Raw genomic sequence first — 22116 nt, 5'->3', positions numbered from 1 at the left:
AATGTGCAAATCTGAGTTATGTTTGATTAAAATTAATGTGCTTTTTAAATAGCTCTGTTTTGCAGACGTGCTGTTTTATTTAGACTTTATTGGGGATGAATGGAATACTGAAGGAGAGTTATGTCAGTGTAAAATATTTATTTGTACGACAGACAGAACAAGCAGAGCTGCTACACCTCGAGACATATTTCAATAAATAAATCCTGAGCAGTCACAGCGTCCACCCAGGCCTGTGGAGTATTTTAAGTTCATGGCAGTGGCACACGTCTTGAGTTTCCTCTTCTAACCCCGTGACACCTTGAACCCGGTGTCCAAAAATAGCCTGCACCCATAGGATATTTAAAGGAGGCTGATAATCCTTTGGGTATTTGAAATCATGATTTAAAAAAAAGCTTTGTTTGAGGTGGCACTAATCAAAATCTCTATTTTATTATTGAGTATAAGCTTACTAGGAAAGGTGTTCCTAAACTGTTGGCAGGTTAAATCATCATCAATCAAAAATAAGATGCCAAGATTTTGACTCAATGTTGGCAAAGGTCAAAGGGTCACCTATGCATATTCAACCAAATGTCATGACAATTTCATGTTTGGCTGCTACTCGTTATGATGTGTTGTATCAAGCTGATATGCTGGATAGACACATGGACCACATTTGCATTTGTATTTATCAATTTAAACTGACAAGAATGTGTGAATCCAATTGTTTAACTATTTACTTTGCTTTAATCATATTCAAATAAAATGCTTGTTGTGAATTAGTCGATTTAAAAGACATTATTCATACCCATGTTATTAGCTGTAGCTTTCGTTGATTTAAATTAATTTTGGACCTCGTTATGGTTAATCATAGCTTTTTTTTAATGACCACACCCTTCATCGCAGATGATTGGTTAAAGTCCCTGTACAGCTTCGTTCTTATTGGTCGATTTTTGTCAACATGCAGCCACTCTGTTCCAGCTGTGTCAAGTTACATATAGTCAAGTTGACAATACAGGAAGTCATACAGTTTAGCACAAAATACATGTGCAACTTTAAGAAATTACTAGTTCAGTTAATCTTTTAGGGAAACAGTTTTGTTTTATTTTGGTCTAGAACACATTTTTCTCTAAAAGGAAACAATAAATGTCTCTTTGGACCTTAGCCTGACTTAATAAACGTTACCATGCTGATAAATATCCATTCTTTTGAAAGTCCGGACCGGAAGTTATGTAGCCACCGTCTCTTCCTGGTTGATGTGGACACCGGAGAGCCGCTGGGTGAGGTCTGTTGTTGTGGCAGAGTAAATAATGGAGAAAAACAGGAAAGTTGAGGCGGAAAAGCCACGAGACTTATCGAGTTAGTTCGGTTTTCAAAACATGTGTTATCCTTGACTTTAAGACGTTTATACCGGAGCTTCCCTCTCATTCCTCCAGTGAGTGTAGCGGTGTTCAGCCCTCTGTTGGCGGTTAGCTGCTAACGCTACATACCAGTGCACTGCACCTGCCACTAGCTTCTTTGTCTCACTTATGTCGGTTTATTCAGTTTCTATTGTCTCTTTGTTACCTAAACTTCTAAACAAACAAGTTGGCTATTAATTCTGCTCACGTATTCAATGTGGAAGTCGTCTCTATCGGACAACAAGCAGCACCGCCACAGCTAACGACCAACAAAGAAGATGAGGAGACATGAACTCTGAGTGTGTCCCACTGCAAACTTCTCAACCCAAATAGTCAACTCGTCTTGAAAGAAAGAAGAAATGGCGTCCTCCAAAGCAAAGGTGGGAGTCAACAGTGAGACAAACCTACTGAAGGAAAGTAAGAGCAGCAGTTCGGCTGGAGAACCATCCCCAAATAACAGGATTTACAGCCTGGATGACCTGGAGACCCTGGCCACAGTGGGTGAGTGACCGCAATGCACTTAACAAATCAATGTATGAGATAATACAGTATTGTGGGTATTAAACCTCCAAACTGTAGTAATTAGTATTACAATGGTCCAGTAGATCTGCAACTAATGATAGTGTTCATTTAATATTTGATGACTGAGTTTATTTGGTTTATGGAAGCATAATCCCACAAATAAAATGGAATTTGTTTTAATACAATTTATATGAAGTGTTAAACATTAAAAAAACAGATATGTCAAATTGAGAGGCTTGATTAAAAAAAAAAAAAAATCTTTAAAATATATAATAAATCAACCAATGCTTTCGTTTTAATTTCCTAGTCATTTGGCAATTATTTCTTCTAAATAAACAATATAAAAAATATACTGTGCGATGCTTATAGAACAGTTCAAATGTGTCCTTTTCATCACGCTTCATGGTTAGTTTTCTGTATTTCATTGAAGCATAGTTCTAGTAGGATTGTTGTGTTAACAACACGTGAAATGTTGTCACTGTCTAAGATGGTCCATCAAATCATATAACAGTGATAACCATTTTTCTGTCATGTGATTGGAATCAGATGTGTCCGTGTATTAAGGTTTTCAATAGTATTAATCCCAATAGCTACAATAACCAGTGACATTTAACAAGACATCCAACCAACCAATCGGCTGGAAGCTTAGTCCACAAGTCCAGCATCTCCAACTGGGTCATACTGATGGTTCATAATCATGTACTGATGATATTGAGATAAATGTGGCAGCTCCCTTTTTGATATAGTGCTTTCAGGATATCATCTGAACTGACATCAGTTGTTTATCAATGTCACCCAGTCACAGCTGATCTACTTTTACCCACATTTAGTTTGTACGAAGCTGCTGAGGTTGGTTTTCAACAAACTAGAGGAATAGATGTATCGCGCTTTCATCAAAATACTTTTCTAAATCAGAGTTTGATGTCGGTTTTCAGAACAGAAACAGCCCAAAGTCATGTTCCATGTGAGAGCGGTATGTTCTCCGGCCAGTTTGTGACGAGGCATTCAGGCAACGACCTACCTGCCCTTCAGGAGTTAGTCAGTACCGTTAAAGTTAAAAGAATCACACCTACATCCTGGGATTACACAACAGCTTCCCCCGGGTCCACCCTTCGCTGACTCAAGGAGTGACTCAAGGAAAAGGAATCAAGGCAAAAAGCTTGCACCAATACAGATCTACCTTCAAAATAATAATAATAAAATACCATGAACAATGGCACATAAATCACCCGATTTCACAGCCAGGTTAGATAGCTCATTTTAAAGAGATCTTAACACAATAATAAAGGGTACAACTCACTGATTTAACACATATGTATTTAGTACTCCTAAGCCAATCAAATCAGCTGCAGAAAATCTTCGTAGGAGCTCTGTCAAGGTTAAGAAAAAAGCTATGATATCATGGTGTAATCCAGGCTCAGGTACGGTACTGATTTAGAGTTCTTAAAACTGTTGCTGTTCTGATGGAATTTTAATATCTGGACATAGCATCATTATTATTCCTGAAATATTTTCAAACTTTGATTTGAGCTTGTTTGTACGCCCAGTGTGAATCATTTTGGATTCTTGTTTTAATGACTATGTTTTCTTCTCTCAAAAATGTCCATATATAAAATAGTCGGAGCACTCTTACTTGCCATGTGCATCACTATTTTTGACTTGAATGACATTCCAGCTCAGGTGTCTTGGAAGTTGCTCGAACAGGATACAGCATGTGCCGTTGGATGTTTCAATGCTTCAGGTGTCTCTATTATGCAATTATTCGCAATACAAATGAGCACTACACCTAAATCCATGCTGTTCATTGCAATGCCAGCTCTCATACAAATCAAGTGGCCGTCGGCAAAGGAGTGTCCATGCATATTCAAATAGTTAGCTGAAACAATGTTTGAATTCTCGCTATGCAGCATAGATTTCTTTTAAATAGCTTCTTCTAAAATTGCTGTGGATTCATCCAAGCATTTTTATGCAAATCAGCCAATTAAACAGGCTAGATGGAAATGACAATATTCAAACTTCCACAATGCAGCAAAGCTTGCATAACTGAAGTCACTCTGGAGGGAACTTTGGGATGTTTTCATCTCAAAGCTAGTTCAGCAGGTAAAATGTCATGTTTGTCAAGATATTGAAACGAAATGCACGTTTGTCATGAAGCCTTTCCTGCCATTTTAAAAGGCCGGATGGTGAGTAGATTGAGGGGTGTCACTGCGTTCCTCTGACCTTTTTTCATTACCGGTAGTAGCTTGATTCTGCAGGCAGATTTAACATCCATCGTGAGTTATGATCTCATGCTTGTGGAAGACATGTCGCTCAGCAATATGCATTAAGCCACTGAGCTTACTGCATGTCAGCGAGGTGTGCAGCAGCATCCATCCTGCGCTGTTGGGAGAGAGCTTATGAGCTGCATGCAACAACAAAACAATCCAATTTGCCAAGCCATTTTGTGTGGTGAGAGGAATTTGCTGCCTAAAACAAATCCGCTAAAGCTCTTTACTGGCCCTGCTGTTGTTTAATTGTCATTGAAATCATGCTGTGGTAGCACTCGGTCAGAGCCAATGAGTTCATCGGCATCTCCAACACGGCATTTAGGGATCCGGCAAAGTGGAATATGTTGCTCATTAAAGTAGCGCGCGGTGCATTTGTTTCCCTTAGGCCCCGAAACAGAGCAGGTGGAAGAGGAGTGGGGATGACCCAGTTTCATCTGACGGTACATAACTCCCAGAAATCAGCTGGCCTTTTCTCGGTTGAGTCTGATTCCTCCGTCCCTGCTTGGATAGAAAACACCATGATTTACAATCGCTGGCACGTCATGTTGTTTTTCTCTCTTCTTGAGTATCTGTTCAGACTGTCACACAATGCAGGCCTTGTTCAGCAGGTGAAAGGTTACACCAGTGTAGCACGTTGTTGTTTATTTGTTGCTTGAAAAGTTTGACATCACGGGGATATGAGGTAATCGCCTGACAGAACGGGGGCGCTGCTGCTTCTTTGTTGCCATGGCAACACCATACCCTGAAACAAAGGTTGATTGTTGAGAGGAGCGAGACAGCCGGCATTTCATTAGGAGGCTGCATCAGCTCCACGTGTGACTCAGTCAGGGGCCCTTCTCACTTCTCTTATTTTTCATTAGAGGTTTCTCGATACTCAAATTTCCCCTCCTCGACTCCTATCCTCGAGACTCGGTGCCGCCCACAGGAGATTCGAGCGGAGGGGAACCGAGGAGAGAGGAGGGGAACCGAGGAGAGAGGAGGGGAAGCAGCAGGCGCTTAGAGAAATGAGAACTCCTCTCCTCTGAGCGGTCATTTTAAAGAGACGTCCATTAATGATGACAGGAGGCACGGCAACCCTCTGTCTGATGGACAGATGTGTTCATGGTGACTTATATATTTACTTTTAATTCATTCACAGTGCGGTATAATGAGACAGGTTAACATGAACACAGGCTACAGATGCGGACACACACACATATATTTATATAAATATATACAATTTCAGAATCAAACAAGTATGAGAGCACTCTCATAATAACGTAACACAATCAGAGACTGGATATATCCCCCCCTCTCTCTGGTCGCTGAAATGGGGAATTGAAATTACGGGCCAAAAGTTGTATTTACAAATATTAAAAGTAAGCATAGGACACCAAACCAACTGAGACCCGTCTGTCCACCGCATCTACACACTGTACAACACACACACTGTACCACACACACACACCTACAGCTCCTAAACCATAATCAGCCTAGCTACAACCGTTGTGTATTTTATTATGTGAAGCACTAAATGGTCTTAGAAAAATATCGACTCTTTGTTTGTCGATATCTACTAAACTACAGCATTCAAATACAGAGAGTAATGTAGGCCTGTTATACTGAGTGATATATATTTTGCTCTGCTTTCTGCACGGACCTCACAGCTGTTCTCACTGTAAATATCGCGTTGCGATGAAAGCAGTTTCTACAATAATATCCAGGGGATGCATGCAGAGCTGTCATTGGCTGAGATAAGTCCGGCCGTGCGTCACGCCTCCACCGTTCCCGGAAATGCATCCGCGGAGGAGCCGTGGAGGACCCATCAGTGTCTCCTCGGTTATAGCTCCTCCAGAGAGCCTCCTCGACGCTCGATGCTCGGTCCTCGAAGTGCATTTAGAGAAATGAGATGTCCTTCAAAATGGCGCGCTGAAATTCATTTCCGGGTCACTACCGGAGGACCGAGGAGTCGAGGAGGGGAAATTTGAGTATTGAGAAACCTCTATTTCCTCGCTCCTCGGTCTCGGTCTCTCCGGAAGTTGATTTGTCTGCGCCATCTTGAGTAGCGTCCCCATGGCCTTATTTCTGCCGGAGGAGCGAGGAGCGATAATGGAGGAGCTATAACCGAGGAACCACCAGACCATCCTTCGATGAAATCCTCAGACACTCGCCCCGCCCCCTTACTGTGTATCGCTCACTGATTGGACGAGGCAGTGCATGCACTGATCTGATGCTTCTTGACATGAGAGCAGTTTCCCAGCGGAGTGAAGAAAATGCATGAACCTCACGAGAGTCCCTCCTCAGTTTATACCGTGTTTTGTTTCAGATATGTGATATATCTGAACAACAAAGTGGTCAAAAATCATTTTCTTCATTTATTGGAAACATTTTCATGATCGCTTTTTTCATTTATACATTTTAAGAATGGCGTTTATCTTTTTTGAGAATGAGTTCTTATTTTATTTAATGTATTGGGGTCTACAACAGATACAAATGTTTGTGTCAGTAAATGTGTACTAACAGAGGCGGGGGTGTGTGTGGAAATAACGGGGACAGAGCTGCTGTCAGACGGTCAGCTGTGCGGCGTCATCACAAACGGACGTCGCTTCACGTGAAGCTCCGGAGGAAAGGACGTCCCATTGCTCTTAAAACTCATTTCCCTGCTTCTCGTGGTTTCCTTGCGTCTCTCCTTGCTTCCCTAGTGGGAGGGACTAGTCACAGGGAAACGACGCAAGTGAGGGACGCAAGGAATCCATTTAACCGAAGTGAGAAGGGCCCTCAGTGTTACATCACACACTGTCATCAGCCACCTATCAGCTTCCCCTCGTCTTCAGCAGGAAAGCAAACACACCTCTTCTTACCCCGAGCTGTTTGTACACTCCTTCCGACCCCTCCCACAGAGAAGGGGGTGTTGGCAGCTCCACAGGACACCTTTTAGTAGACACAAACACGACCTACCTTTTTAGAAGCATACATATAAATGGAGTGTTGTTTCTCACTGCACCAGGGTACCATTTGAGGAGCTGTGATCGTCTTTCATATCAGAATACAAACGGCAGTCAGAGAGAATATTACTGACATGCCCACAAAGGCAGACGGAGAGAGAATACACTGAGTGAACTCTGATGTGGGGCCCTGGAGGCAGACACTGTACCGTAAGTGTGTGTTTCTACATGCACGGGCAATAACCGCCTGTCATAATTTCATCAGATTGTTGAGCCCGATGCCAATATCGATGTAAGAGCATTCAAGAAGGGAAGCAGATAACATTAAATCAACTGTCAGTCGTTTCTCGTGAACTGCAATAAGTCGGGAACACCCTGAAGGGAAGTCCACTGAGGTCTACGGAAGAGGATTAGGGACAAAAGTGATTACATTTTAAGAATCTGACCAAAAGTCTCAGAATTATGTCCACAAGGTTTTAAAGACATTGAAATGACTAGATTCTAAGATCTTAAATGGAGTCGTTCGCTGATAATGTGTATTTATTTAATTTATTTATAATGTGTACCATTTTTACTTCTGTTCTTGACAACTTTTTTCTCCTGCATTGCAAGGACAGAGCACCCAGACCTAATACATGCATGTAGACTAAATAAATAAGCCTTTATTTGTCATGGTCTAGTTGCCCTGTGTCTTGTGGATTCCTAATCTCCCCCCCCCCCCCCCCCCCCTTGTCACCCCTCCTCAGGCACCGGGACTTTTGGCCGAGTGTTCCTGGTGAAGGACAAGCAGAGCCGGGCTTTCTTCGCCCTGAAGCAGATGAAGATCCCCGACGTGATCCGGCTGAAGCAGGAGCAGCACGTCCACAACGAGAAGGAGGTGCTGACGGAGGTCAACCACCCCTTCCTCATCCGCCTGTGAGTCTTTTCTGTTAATCAGACTCCATGACGTCCACCATACCTTTGACATTCTGTGCTACCATTATTTATTCATCAGCTCGGCACTTATCTGTTGTGTAAGGATCCCAGTAACATATACAGACGGCAGTACAGGGATTAATCAGATAAGTGTTGGAACACAGCACATAGTCGAGGCTTCAGAAAGCAGCAGAAGCAAAGGAAGTGTGGAGATGAAATATCCGCGTAGCAAAGACTCTGTAATCGTCTCTGTGGCCAGCAGCCAGCACTTATGGAAAACACTGGAGCACTCTCCGTCTTCATCAGTGACACTGCTCTCTTGTTTTATTCCTCTCAAGTGCCCCTCCATCTGAGATAGTTGTATCACACCGCTCCAGAGCCCACTGGGGGATAGCAGAGTGTGAGACGGATGCTGCCGCTTATTTTATCGGATTTCCTCCGCTCGGGACTACTTTAACAGTTTCACCCTGCAGAAGTCACCACTAAAGCATAAGTGTTTATTAAAGAGACCTCATTGTTCCTCCCCAGCTTCTGGACCCACCACGACGAGCGCTTCCTGTACATGCTGATGGACTTCGTGCCTGGCGGGGAGCTGTTCAGCTTCCTGCGCAGCCGCGGACGCTTCAGCAACGCCACGGGCCTCTTCTACAGCGCCGAGATCGTGTGCGCCATCGAGTACCTCCACTCCAAAGAGATCGTGTACCGGGACCTGAAGCCCGAGAACATCCTGCTGGACAGCGAAGGACACATCCGCCTCACAGACTTCGGATTCGCTAAGAAGCTCTCTGACAGGTGAAAGAAACGACTTTAGCATCCATTTAGACCACAAAGTTAACATTGAGAGGATCAGGATATAAGCAAGCGGAGATATATACATTAAGGGACATAAAAACTGTTAATAAATAGTCAAGATCTTCAAGTGATTCAAAAGATATTCTGTATAATCTGAATTTTTAGGAGCCAATAACTACTACAATGTATTTATAGGATCGGTAGCAGCGTAGGAACTCTTTTTTTAAGCATCTACTCATGAGTAATTGTTCGTGGGTTGTGATCTGACCTCAGCTCTTAGTATATTTGTTGATGTACAGAAAGTTAATTAGCAGCTGTTTTGATTCAGTGCTTTAATGATTTTGAACAGAGGGGTTGAACACTTCAAATAAAGGTATCAGTCACTGGTTCTCAGATGAGCATGGACAAGATTTCTTATAAGCTTACATATATACTTCATGATTCTGTTTACTCATCAATAAATAAGGTGAATGTCTAATCAGGCAAGCGTACAGAATGAACTGATAGTCGTCCCAGTGCACAGGCATTGACACGCACTCTCGTGTGGATGTGCTGCTGGTGACAGTGGATTTAATACTGGCATCTTTTCCTCATACAACCGTTCCTTTTGCCCCCTGCCGTGTGTGCAGCTCCGGCTCTCAGCTCACGGTGTTTGTGGCTGCATTGACTGTCAGTAGGGAGTGAAATGCAAAGCTCTACTGTACAGTCCCTCTGTGCTGAGCTAGCTACTCCTCCATTCAGCTGTACAGTGAGGATTTGCTGGAAATCCCTTCCGAGACTCGGTGTTGTCTGGAGGTCATGCGTCGGTTGACGAGTCCAAGACTACCTTAATTATTTAAAGATTTGAACCTTTTTTTAATGCACAGAAATCTAGTTGATGAAGAGGTCTGAAAAATAATAGAAACATCCTTGACGTAAGATCTCATGTGTAAGGCCTACGGTCTTTCTTGGATTGTTGCATAAGGCGCATTCACACTGCGGTACTTTTCCCACAAAGGTTCATGCGAACTTAGTTCATGATCGCGTTCACACCAAAAAGAGCCGGTACTAAAATTAGTGCGAACCTTTTTACCCCCTCGAAAGTCCCTGCTAGAGAGCAGGGACTTTCGAGCGGCTCTTTTGTGAGAAAAGAGCTATATGTCTGATTGGCTGGGCGGATTGCAAACCACGCCCCGTAAAACTCCCAAAAAGTTTTGTGAAGCCGCCATTTTATTATCCTCGCATTAGCATTAGCATTAGCCCAGCGCAGAAACGCAGAGAGACTAACTTATGGCAACACAAAATAAAACATGGGAGCGGTGGAGATGAGGAGGTGTCGGCGTTCTGGCGATTTACTCGGAAGACTTTGGGCGGCAGTATACGCCGTGAAGTTGTTTGCGGCCTGCCAGTAAACCCAAAGCAGAAGAAGAAGAAGTGACGTCAGCGGCTTCATTTGCCTAATCCTCCCCCAGGGACTTTTTCCGGTGTGAACGCGATCTGTACTTAGTTCATGAGAACTAAAGAGTTCGCATGAACTAAGTTCGCATGAACCTTTGTGGGAAAAGTACCGCAGTGTGAACGCGCCTATAGTCTCAAAGCCTTCTGTTGGCAGCGTCTGTAGTTATGCTGATTTGTACAATTGATGGATTGGAGTCCGCAACGAGGAGGAGGAGGTGACAGAAGATATTTTACCGAGAACATTCAGGAAAGGAATGTCATCCAACACGTTTCTGGACCAGTTTCCCTCCTTTTTCCTCTTTGTACTTAATGGGGTTGGGCCATTTTGTAATTAGTTGTAAACCTCTGTTGGGAAATCAAGTGTTGGATCGTAGAGGAATGGGGCTAATGTCCTGTGTGTTCTTATCAAGCTCATATTTTCTTGTGAGATAAAAGGGGGATCCTCCTAACTCCAAGAAACCAAGGCAGTGCTTCTGAAGGACCCCGAATGATTTCATTTAGTCTGATTCAGAAAAGCCTCCTGTTGACCTGTGACAATTGAAAGGATGCACAGTAGAGGAGACGCATTATATTTGCACTGGGGAGTTGACCCTGCTGACATGTAAACATCATGGAGTACGATTACATTTTACGAGAGCAGATGGGGAGTAGAAACCTCTGATGGGCGAGTGACCCACTTCTAGAAATGGAGGGCAGCAGCGTCGAATAAACAGGAAGACTGTCTTTTACCTCCATGTTGAGGAGGTGATGCTGCCACACTGCCCCCTGCTGGCAGACGCCATCACACACCCCCTTCGCTTTAATCCCCTCCGCAGCCCTCCTCCAGGACCAACATCATTTCCATACAAATTAACGTCGCCGTGGCAACTGGCCCAAAGAGGTCATTAGGCAGGTGATGTCGGAGACAGACGATGAAAGGCTGGCGCCGGGCCGAGTGCTCTTCATCAGAGGACGAGGGGCTGTCAGGCAACACTGCCACACACACACACACACACACACACACACACACACACACACACACACACACAGTCTGCTGCAGAGCTCCTCTTATTGCTCACACACAGCCTTCACTTATTGTCCATGCTTCCATTCTGACTTCATTCTGGATCCACACACACATGGGTCATACCCTTATAGTAATATAGAGATGGTGGATCAGGTGGCCTGTGCGGGTCACTTTACCCGCAGTGTTCTCTTCCCCATGACCATCTCTATTTACACACTGAGGCTATCAATTACCATTACATTGCTTGTTATCCAAAGATAGTATATATGCCTAATACCATTGGCATGCCTACAGAAGCAATTTGTTGTGAAGCATTTTTCCACAAGGACACTCAACTTGGAGACTGCAGGGGCTGGTGATCGAACTGTTAGATAGATGGCTAGATATTTCAAACATTTGATGAATGAAACAAATCATGAAGAAAAACAAAAATGGCACCCGACCAAATCCTTAAAAGATCATTACAATGAAGACGGTTATCCTAATTGAATTGGAGAAGCTGTCCCTTCAGAATGTTTGGTTTGTGCTAATTAACTTATTAACTTCAATTCTTCTTCTACAAAGCTCATGTCTCCTTCTGTGTGTGTTCAGGACCTGGACTCTGTGTGGGACTCCGGAGTACCTGGCTCCTGAGGTCATCCAGAGCAAAGGTCACGGCCGGGCGGTGGACTGGTGGGCTCTGGGCATTCTCATCTTTGAGATGCTGGCTGGGTGAGTGCTGCACTGTACGCGCGCACACACACACACACACACACACAAGCCACACTGACACCGGGGGGCGCTCTCCTCCATCGGAGCAACGGTAACTCCAACAGAGCAACTTTAGAAGTTAGTTTCAGTGCTTTAGAAAAGTGTTGGTCTGTGTAGAGAGTAACACACACCGAGGCGATTGCATAGACACACTTTGTGGACACAATCACCTGCACACCAGTGATGCAATCCACCATGACAACCCTGCAACAGAAAGTGAGTGACAGAACGGAGAGGGCTGAGCACATTATTTCAATAATTGTACATCTGCCATTGTCTCGGTGTGGGGACTGTATTCAGTCTGCTGATGGGATACTGCAGAGAATGGGATCATTGATGTAGATGAAGAACAATGACATTGATTTCCCCTGTCTCTGGCACACTTCAGAGCACTCACTCAGTCTCTCTTTCACCAAATTGACATTAGGGGAAAAACTGTTCTCTCTACACGGAGATACTTTGGACCTATTTGTCCAGGTGTTGAGCTAGCTTAACGGCGTTAGCTCATCCGTCTGGCTCATGGCTAACACCATTAGCTCGTGGGGACCATGCTCTGGTGGCTAATGTTCGGAGTGATGACATTTAGTAGTCTCGATTAGTCACAAATAAGTTTAAGACATTCACTAGTGGCGTATTTGCAGACGTATTTTCTGTTATAGAACAAAACCGAGAACGACAAATGAGGGAAGACACGAGGGGACTCAGAAGATGCTGAGATGCTAACACATTTTGGGGTTTAGGACTCATTCCTGCAGCACTCTATCTGAAAAGCACCGTACAGCTTTACATTCCAAACATGGAGCGTCTTTCTGGAAGCTTCTTTATATCCCGGTAGGAAAAGCTCAGTGGCTTTTAGATGTGCGTAAAGAATGTGACCTTCCCTCGTCATTGCTCAGAGGCAGGACGCTGTCTCTGTACTGTAACATCCCTCAGACAAAGAGCCCTCTTCATCCTGAGGTATTGTGTAGCTGTCCGTCAGAGGTCCTGATCCAAGAATGTCGCGGCTGCTTCTGAAAAAGTTAGCGTGGTACATCATCCTGCTCTGGGGTGAAGTGCAAAAAGCACATTCAGTAAAGGGTCCGGGCCCCTAGGGGAGGAAGCCACGAGAGAGTAGAAGGAAAAGAGTGACTCTTCCCTCCATAATCCTGCCTGCGGGGCCAGATTTCTGCTTTTAAAGGAAACCAATCATCCCGTGGCTGACTCCTCTCACTAACAATGTGCCTCCCCCAGGCCGAGCTCTGCTTCAGTTTGAAGGAAAGCCCGGGGTTCACTCGGGGTCGCTTTCATGTTAATTATTGAAATACGTTGCGTCAAAAAGTATTTAAACCGAATTTAATCCCAACTCAATCAAAGCATGTCTATTCCCAGACTTCATTTTCTGGGTTGAGTGCTCCAAAATGAAATTGACCCGCCTCATGTCTCTCACATGAGACACTGAACTGAGCACTGACCTTGTTCCCCGGTCAGCGCTCAGTTCAGTGCGGCGGCGGCAGCCTGATGATTAGAGATGGAGGAACACTGTCACGCTGTCACGGAGCAGGAGGCATTCGGGCTCGGGACAGACGGTTAAGCTCTGGGCCTCCTTCCTCTCAACTCTCTGCTCCCCTTTAACACGAATCAACCCTCGGACAGAAACGAGAACAAAAGTTTCAATCTTGGATACGTTCCAGGAGACTGCAGCAGCCATTGACTGGTGCAGGAATGAGTCCTAAAACCCCAGAAATAAGTCCGAATTTTAGCTCTTCTGGTTCCCTAGTCTCAAAGTCAATGTGTTTTTGGTTACACGCCTGAAATAAGGTCTGTTGAAATGTTCACGTCGGTAAATAACCCACCAGTAAACGTCTGAAGCTTATATATGTCCTAAAAACATGGGATACTAACAAGTGGCTTAATGAGTCTGCTGAACATAATGCTGCACATTAGCCGCCTTTAGCTTAGCGGTTGTGCCGTGATATAGTTCCTTTATAGCCTAACGTTAGCTTTCTGATTCTTGAGATTGCATTTCCCCTCCAGAGATCACAGAATTGTGTTTTCTGCTAAATCCAATAAATTAAAAAGATCCCATAGATTGTTGTTGCGGGAGCCCTAATGATTCTAACTTCCTGGTCTGTTTACAAGAATACGTCATCCCTGCATCACTCTATTCTGTCCTCATACAAAAGCTGTGGCGAGGAATAATCAATGCACTGATCGTTTTGTTATTCCTCCACTTGTTGTAGAATTCAGGCTAAAAATAAAATGTCTTCCTGAGCTGGGTTCCAATGGAAAGCAAACGGGGACATTCAAATAAAAGATAATCCCTTTGGAGAATTAATGATCTGCGCACTAAGCCTCTTTCCAGTGCACGAATCTTTCTCACAATGCTCTCGTGTGAGTACAAGTCATGCCAAGGTCATTCTCTGTGAGCGCTGAGGGACGTTACTAAATGGTCAGGAGATGTCAAATCCTTGAGAGCTTCCGCGGTCACTAATGAAGCCACTGTGAGAGGATTCTAATGGAGTTGTATTTGTTGAAAGCTGAATTAACGACCACTGCGCGGCACAAAATCAGCTAGTTTTCAATCGTACTAGCTGGAAACCCTATAGAGTACTACAAAACTTAGATTTCGCTGTTATTATTTAATGTATTGGTCACATGTGACATCATCCACTGCTGACCCATAATACAAGTCAGGAAACGGTCCCATTTTGCCACAGTGACCCACATTCCCCCCTTCTGACAGCGCTGAGTGGAGCCTGTGGTGAGCAGCCGGCTCCCAGACGCCCCGGCCCACAGTCTCCTGCCTCTGGAGCTTCTCACTGGGCAGGCGTGCGGCGTGTGACAAACCGGTGCGATTATGCGCCTGTCTGCTCCGTGCGTAATGCGTTCAGAGGCCCGGCACCATTATGTAATTTGTGGGTAATGACTTGTCCAGGCCGGAGCAGAGGAAGAACAGGAGAGCTGGGAAAGCATTCAGCGGGGTGCAGCGCCTCCAACAAAGACCGCTCTGTCTACTAAGTCTACAAAGTTATCATTGCCCCCCAACGCTCTAAATGTTCACCTGCCCACGTGTTCAGAGTGGGGGGGACTGGGGTCTTACCGGCTCCTTGCATCACGATGTTTGTTACCGCTCACATGTTTTTCTCTCCTCAGGTACCCGCCATTCTTTGATGACAATCCGTTCGGAATCTACCAGAAGATCCTGGCCGGGAAACTGGAATTCCCTCGCCATCTGGATTTCTATGTCAAGTAAGACACCAGGCCAAACGTGTGTGTGGTTTACATTCATCCAAGGCATAATGTCTATTTTTCATAGCTGGGACGTTGCTGCATCACTTGGTTGGCAACTAGCCTTTGATTATTTGTGGCTATAGAGCAGTGGTTCTCAAAGTGGGGGGCGCAGAGTCATGCCAGGGGGGGGGGCGCGAGAGACCAGGAGGAAAAATTGTTATACAAATAAAAGAGAGAAAAAAACAATCATCATTTGAAAAATGATTGATTCGAAAATAATATGATACAGTACTATTACGTCTGGGTCTCTGTGTTTCATTAAAGCTCTGTGTGTGTGTGGAACGAGCCATTTTGTGTGCGCGACGGAGAGAGAGAAAGAGAGAGAGCACACCGGTACCGGAGATCGTTGTTGTTAGCTTCTGGTGCTAGCGAGCTACGCTAACGGATATAAGGAGTTTTTTTAACAACAAAGTGGAGGAGAGTCCTCTCCTGTCAGACTGAGAGGCTCAGTGAGCTAAAGGACTCTCTCAGTGTTATCTCAGTGGGTCTCAAACGTTTTGGTCTCCATTAATGTAAACAGTTATTTCCGAGGCACACGTTTATATAGTTGTAGTTGTAAAAAAATAAGAGAATAAATGAAAAACGGGTATGAAATACTATATGACAGTAAAGTTTAAAAGGGTGATTTGTAAAATATCCATAAAGAAAAAGTAAATCTGTTTACAGTTCTGTTTCAAATGGGTGTTGAGAGGTATCCATAGATCTCTTCATGTTGCTCTCAAAGTGCACCAGATTGATGCTTTCAACTTCTATATTTAAAAGTCTTCCGGGGGAGCTTGCCCCCGGACCCCCCTATGTGAGGTCCACACACCACCTGTAAAAATAGCACTTGACCCCAGCTTATGCCGTGAGCTGATTATCGAGCCTTCATTGTAACAGTTGCGGGAACACTGTGTATATGCGTGGGGAGTGTTGTAGTAGAAAATTCCACTGTAGCGCCCGGTACATTAATGTTTGAGCACCCTCTATGAAACGTCAAGCTACCCCACAGCACCCCCAAAATAAATCTCTGGCGCCGCCACTGAGCCTGACTATTTGTGTTGGGGGGGGGGGGGGGGGCCTGACTTTTTTTTCTTTCTCCCTGACGGAAAAAGTTTGAGAACCACTGCGCTAGAGTAATACAGTGGCTTAGTTTAAAACCAACCAGCTGTTGGCCATTTAGATGTAGAGTGTTTTGACTGTGTGATCAACAAGGCTGCTCTCAAGTGTCCCTCTACATCTCCATGTATCAGCTGAGTTTACTGATCAATAGGTCGAGCTTATGGACCAGAGAGCAGCGAGTGTGGACACAATGACAGTCCTAAAGCAGCAAGCTGTGTTTTTTCACATTTCAAATAAGTTTGACTAACCTGGAGCGGTGTTTTATTCATAATATGATCTTCTAGTTCCTTTGGCTATTGCCAGATAATTTCCCTTTTATTTATACAGCCCACTATCACAGGCGATGCAGCAACATGTAGAGAATAACAACAATAGTGAAAGAAGGAGAAGGAGACACATTGCAATGAGATAAAAATGACTTTACTAAAGAAGTTGTGACTCTTTTGAACTGGAATATGAAACCTCCAAACCCCCTCTGCAAAAACAAAATAATCTGAGCTCAGCGTCCTCAGCTGCAGCCGGAGCTCCACTGGGGCTCATTCACACCTCCTGCCTCTGGGAGGATGTTGCAACTCAGGAAATGGCAGAGGCACCCCCCCCCCCCATTCCAATGACTATTTATTCATGATACATGAAATGATGGAGGGGTCCATAGTCCCTGTGGATGTGAATCAGCTGATGGAGCTTCAGGTGGGACTCACTAACCCCCCCTCACCGGCCATTACAGCAGCTGGGGGGGCCGGAATGTGCCAGATTACAGACTCGGCGCCCTTTGGCCGTGTGTGTGTGTGTGCACTCCATTAGCCCTGACACAGTGGCCCATGTCACCCCCCCCGGCAGATCTCATTGACCTCCATGTTAAAGGGGTGCCGCATCACTTCCACCCTTTCTTACCGAGGCACCGGGAAACCCAACCCGCACGAGGACAGAACTCAAGCTGAACTAATTTCAGTGGGAAATGACCCCTTCAACTTTCAGTATAGACCTCCCAAAATCATTAGAATCGGGGGCTCGTGCATCATTGACCCTCTATAGGAAGACTATCACTGCCTGCCACAGGTCGTTGGTTTAAAGGCTGCTGCAGAGCGCTGTGTCCGCAGGCTTAGGGTCAAAGACTTGTTATGGAGATGTTGTGTTGACCTCCACCCTGCACCACCTCAGTGTCCTCCATGGCTCTATTTTGACTCACTTTTGCCCGAGCAGAATGTGTCAGAAGGCGCTTTAACGATAAATGCTAAGAGCTACTAATTGAGCACGACATCACGCCCACTTTGAAGGAGCCCAAGGGTGTGAAGCTCACTTGTATATTAAAGAGCTTTGTTACACTTTGATGAATAATACAGTCTTTAGAGTATAATTATACCAAGAAAGAACGTCATATATTTTTGAATGTACTTCTAAGGATAACCAGGCGGTAATTAAATGTTGCAGGAAAGGAGAAATACTGTTCTACATTGAAATGAATATATATATATGCTCTGAGAAACTAAAGCAGCTGTGGAACAAGCGGCCTGTTATCACTTTATTTTATTTATCAGACACAGAGCAACACGATCATCCCATTGGATCATCTCTGAGGAGAAGGTCTTGGCCCGTATTCAGAAGGATTCCGAGCACAAAGATGTGACGAAATTCTAAGAAAAATGATGATATCCTCTAAGAATTTCTCCTCGTAGTTAAAACCCCATCCCGGTGTAGACTACAGTTATTCACAAGGCCCCAAAGAGAGCTCCCATGGTGGAAAACGATACAAATTATTCTTCACGGCGCTAAATTACAATGATTCTATGAAACAATACAGATTTGATCTTGCAGGAACGATGTATCTTAAGTTATATCTTAATAGAGATGCGCTCCCATTTAACACATTAATGCTAAAACGCCAGATATTCAGTTAATCACAACACTTATTAAGAAGCCTACTATCCTCCTCCTCATTGGTGTACTGTGTGCCTCTACTGGGATATGTTTCCATGCTTTAATGTCTGTTCTCTTAGTTTCGAAGAATGAAAAGGCACAGTTCCCCAGGACCTGATTAATATATTTCTCCGCGACGTATCACCAGGAAGGATCTAGACAAAAACTGATGAATCTCTGATGCGTCTGTATTTACGAGGCTGTCAGCTGTGAGGTACGACGGCTTTATCTCCGTTCGTCAGCGGCGCTCGCATTTCATCGGGAAGCCGACACTGCCACTTTAAAGCCCCCTGTGAATCATCTGCAGTCCCCTCACACGAACGTCTGCTTCACCTGCACGGGGTTTATAGCGCGCAGAAAGTTCCTGTCGGCTCACTTTCTTCAATTAAAATATTGTCAAAGGGTCACAAGTCGCTTAGCCTGCCCCCGCGTGCCCGTGCTGAGGAGGCATTCGTCATGTTGACAGAGCAGGGAGAACACGGTGAGAGTCATTCCTAGTCAGGGAGAGAGGAGGGAGACTTTTCAGCTCCACACTCACTGGCTCTTTCTTCCCCCCCCCTCCCCCAGAGACCTCATCAAGAAGTTCCTGGTCATTGACCGAGCCAGGCGGCTGGGCAACATGAAGGTGAGTTCCTCTGCAGCTCACATATTTCACAGGAGGGGGGGTGGGGGTGACATCAGCAGGGTGAGGAGCAGCACAGGACTGCAGCGCCACATGGTTCACATTAGAGACTGTCCACAGCCAGCAACTATCATCCCACCCTGGTGTGTGTGTGTGTGTGTGTGTGTGTGTGTGTGTGTGTGTGTGTGTGTGTGTGTGTGTGTGTGTGTGTGTGTGTGTGTGTGTGTGTGTGTGTGTGTGTGTGTGTGTGTGTGTGTGTGTGTGTGTGTGTGTGTGTGTGTGTGTGTGTGTGTGTGTGTGTGTGTGTGTGTGTGTGTGTGTGTGTGTGTGTGTGTGTGTGTGTGTGTGTGTGTGTGTGTGTGTGTGTGTGTGTGTGTGTGTGTGTGTGTGTGTGTGTGTGTGTGTGTGTGTGTGTGTGTGTGTGTGTGTGTGTGTGTGTGTGTGTGTGTGTGTGTGTGTGTGGTCCCTCGCCCCTCGCTGTGATCAGACTGGAGTACTGCAGCGTTTCAATTAGCCTCAGTGAGGAGCCGCTCCCAATAAAGCAAGCACTCGTGTAAGCCTGTGATTAACTCACATAATCCCACACAAGATGGTATTGATTTGTGGCTGCCAATATTCTGCTGAGCATTAACTCCACACTGTTGCAGGCGCCGCTCTGACAGTCATTATTAGAGACTTTAAATAAAGCTTTGAATTTATATGACGCATTAAAAAAAACCTAATTATTTTTCAGTGATGAATCGACAGAGATTGGAGAGTAAAATATGTGTTTTTAATGATTGAAAAAGTACTGCTCACATTCAATCTCTCTGTTGATGTACTTCATGGTTGATATCATAATGTAAGGGTGTCAGTTCAACCCAGAGGAATACACATATGGTGTTAAGTGCAGCTGAGGACTTTATTCAGAGAAATATCATTATTTTTATGATGGCGTGAGTCCATTGCAAGAACAAAAATACATATTTATATCAAATAAAATACGTACAGTACTCTCCTACAGCTATTTAATTTGTATTTACAGAACGGAGCGGATGATGTGAAGAAACACCGCTGGTTTAAGACCGTGGACTGGGAGGGAGTTCCTGTGAGGAAACTGAAGGTGAGAGCTAAAATAAGAAGATAATAAAAGTTAAAATATTTATAGAAATATAACGGTTCAAGTAAAACGGGCAGAATGCTCATGATTGGACTGAAAAAAATCATCTAGAATGTTCCTCTGTGTCCGCAGCCTCCCATCGTTCCCAAAGTGTCCCACGAGGGCGACACCTCCAACTTCGACGTGTACCCGGAGGACGAGTGGAAGAAAGACCCCCCCGTGCCTCAGAAGGACCTGGATGTCTTCAAGAGCTTCTGACCCCTGAGCCTTGCTTAATTTATTGATGGAATATCACTAAGCATACTTAACGTCTTACAGCCGCTATCATGGAGAGAATCCTTATTTATCAAAGGCGGGGCTCCCATTTAACCTGTTATAACAATATGGCCTTCCTAAAGACAACCTCCTGATGCTGTGTAGACATGATTAGCTTTTTATACTTTTATTTATGCGACTTAAGTCGAGCCTTTGCATTTTTTTATTTCTCTGAGCCTGCTCATATGCAAAAAAGAACGTGGTTCCTTTAAAACCAAAAGACTGTTACTTTATATGTTAAAAAAGGAGAATTTTCAGGTCTTTTTTTACATGTTTTATATGTTTTTATGATGTCCACGCAGTCATATGTAATGTGACTCAGGACTGGTGCTGTCAGCTGGCCAGTAGTCATTCATGTGCTTCAAGACTCCCTCTACTGTATGCGAGTCAGACACTTTATTTGAAGAGGCGCAGCACTTGTAAAAAGGTGCATGATGTCTCGCGTAATGCTCACTCTATGAACGTCACATGAGCGGCCATGTTTTTCCTGCTCTGTTATTCCCCGCTGCCGCTTCAGTCATTAGCACAGCTGTTCCACACATGAACTGCACACTTTCCCATGGCTGTCACGCCCCTTCTCTTCTCTATCAGCGTCATCATTATCAATGTTGTCATGCTTTAAACGCCGAGTTATGCGAGGTGACAGGTGCAAACACAGTACAGTCAGTATTCATCAGTGCAGTGTGCAGAAGCAGGACAATACTGGCCTTAATTGAGAAGACGTCATGTGATTCTGTTCGCTGCCATTAAAATACAAGTGATGATGTGATTTCTGTGCCTCATCCTTCATTATATAATTACTGACGTGACTTGCATACATTTCAAAACCATAGACCTACGGGAGAAATTTGGGGTTAAATATATTTCCCAAAATGTTAACTTTAGCAATAAATATCCCAAAACGTGTTGAGGGGTGTGTGTACTCTGTCTCTCGGCTGTGACTAAATACACACTTCATTACTCCGTACGTTCCTGAGGACGACTCGGCACAGAATGCATGTGAAGTCAATGACGAGTCAGCATTAATGTCTGCCAGCACCTCTTTTTGTCCTATGTTGAGGCTCAGATGGTGGATATTAAGAATCGTGGGTAATTCCTGCGCTGACAGCAGCAAGGTGTCGGTGGTTTCTGTCTGGTTAACCGCCTCACCAGGAAACCGCTGACGTGGCGTCTCCCAGCTGTGACCATGTGTTTTCCGACAGAGGTGTGACTGTATCTATTGCTTTTTTCATCTGTATCTCTTTACGGCTAATCACAATTTTAATCCAACATTTTACACGGATTAGGGTTAACTGCATGATCTCTAATTTCCTCCGTCTACCTCTGAGTCCAGAGGTAAAATGGTGTAAATGTGCTGAGCTGAACACAGGGTTTCTGTGTTTACAGTGGAACAGTGAGTCATGTGTCTGGCCGTGAGTGATGACAGACTGATAGTCAGCTAATGAAAGCCTGATGTGCGGGGGGATACTTCCCAGAAGGCCTCTATGACAGGAAATCATCGAAATCAGGAGGTAATAAAAACTCCTCTGTGTCTCGAAATCACGTACTTATGTACTTCGATATACTCTTTTGAGGGTCCCAAAAGGAAGTATGGCAAAATGCTCTGATCACCCAGAAAGTGCTCATAAAAAGGCAAAAAGTGTCCGCCATCTTGGCCAGGTAAAAGCAGAGAGGCGATCAGCCATGTTTGCGGTTGCTCTGGTTGACACAAATCAAAGTTACAACTGTGTGTTTTTAACTTTTTAACTTGTAAACCAACCTAATGGTGTCTACAAAGAAGTCAATACTAATGCATTCAAAGAT

At 44.5% G+C, this 22116-nt stretch overlaps 1 protein-coding gene across 1 annotated transcript; it reads left to right on the top strand.

The window, feature by feature from the left end:
- The first annotated feature begins 1213 nt into the window (after positions 1-1213).
- Positions 1214-21082, top strand: prkx (protein kinase X-linked). The gene is made up of 8 exons (XM_034099574.2): positions 1214-1877; positions 7836-8004; positions 8533-8796; positions 11831-11950; positions 15122-15217; positions 18845-18902; positions 19924-20001; positions 20131-21082. The coding sequence occupies exons 1-8, from the start codon at positions 1736-1738 to the stop codon at positions 20254-20256; spliced, it is 1053 nt and encodes a 350-aa protein (XP_033955465.1). The 5' UTR covers positions 1214-1735; the 3' UTR covers positions 20257-21082.
- Positions 21083-22116: the final 1034 nt, after the last annotated feature.

This window comes from Pseudochaenichthys georgianus, chromosome 2 (assembly GCF_902827115.2).
Source record: "Pseudochaenichthys georgianus chromosome 2, fPseGeo1.2, whole genome shotgun sequence".
NCBI classification, from domain to species: Eukaryota; Metazoa; Chordata; class Actinopteri; order Perciformes; family Channichthyidae; genus Pseudochaenichthys; species Pseudochaenichthys georgianus.
Note: the sequence above shows the minus strand (reverse complement) of the source record. Positions and strands in the feature narration are given on the sequence as shown.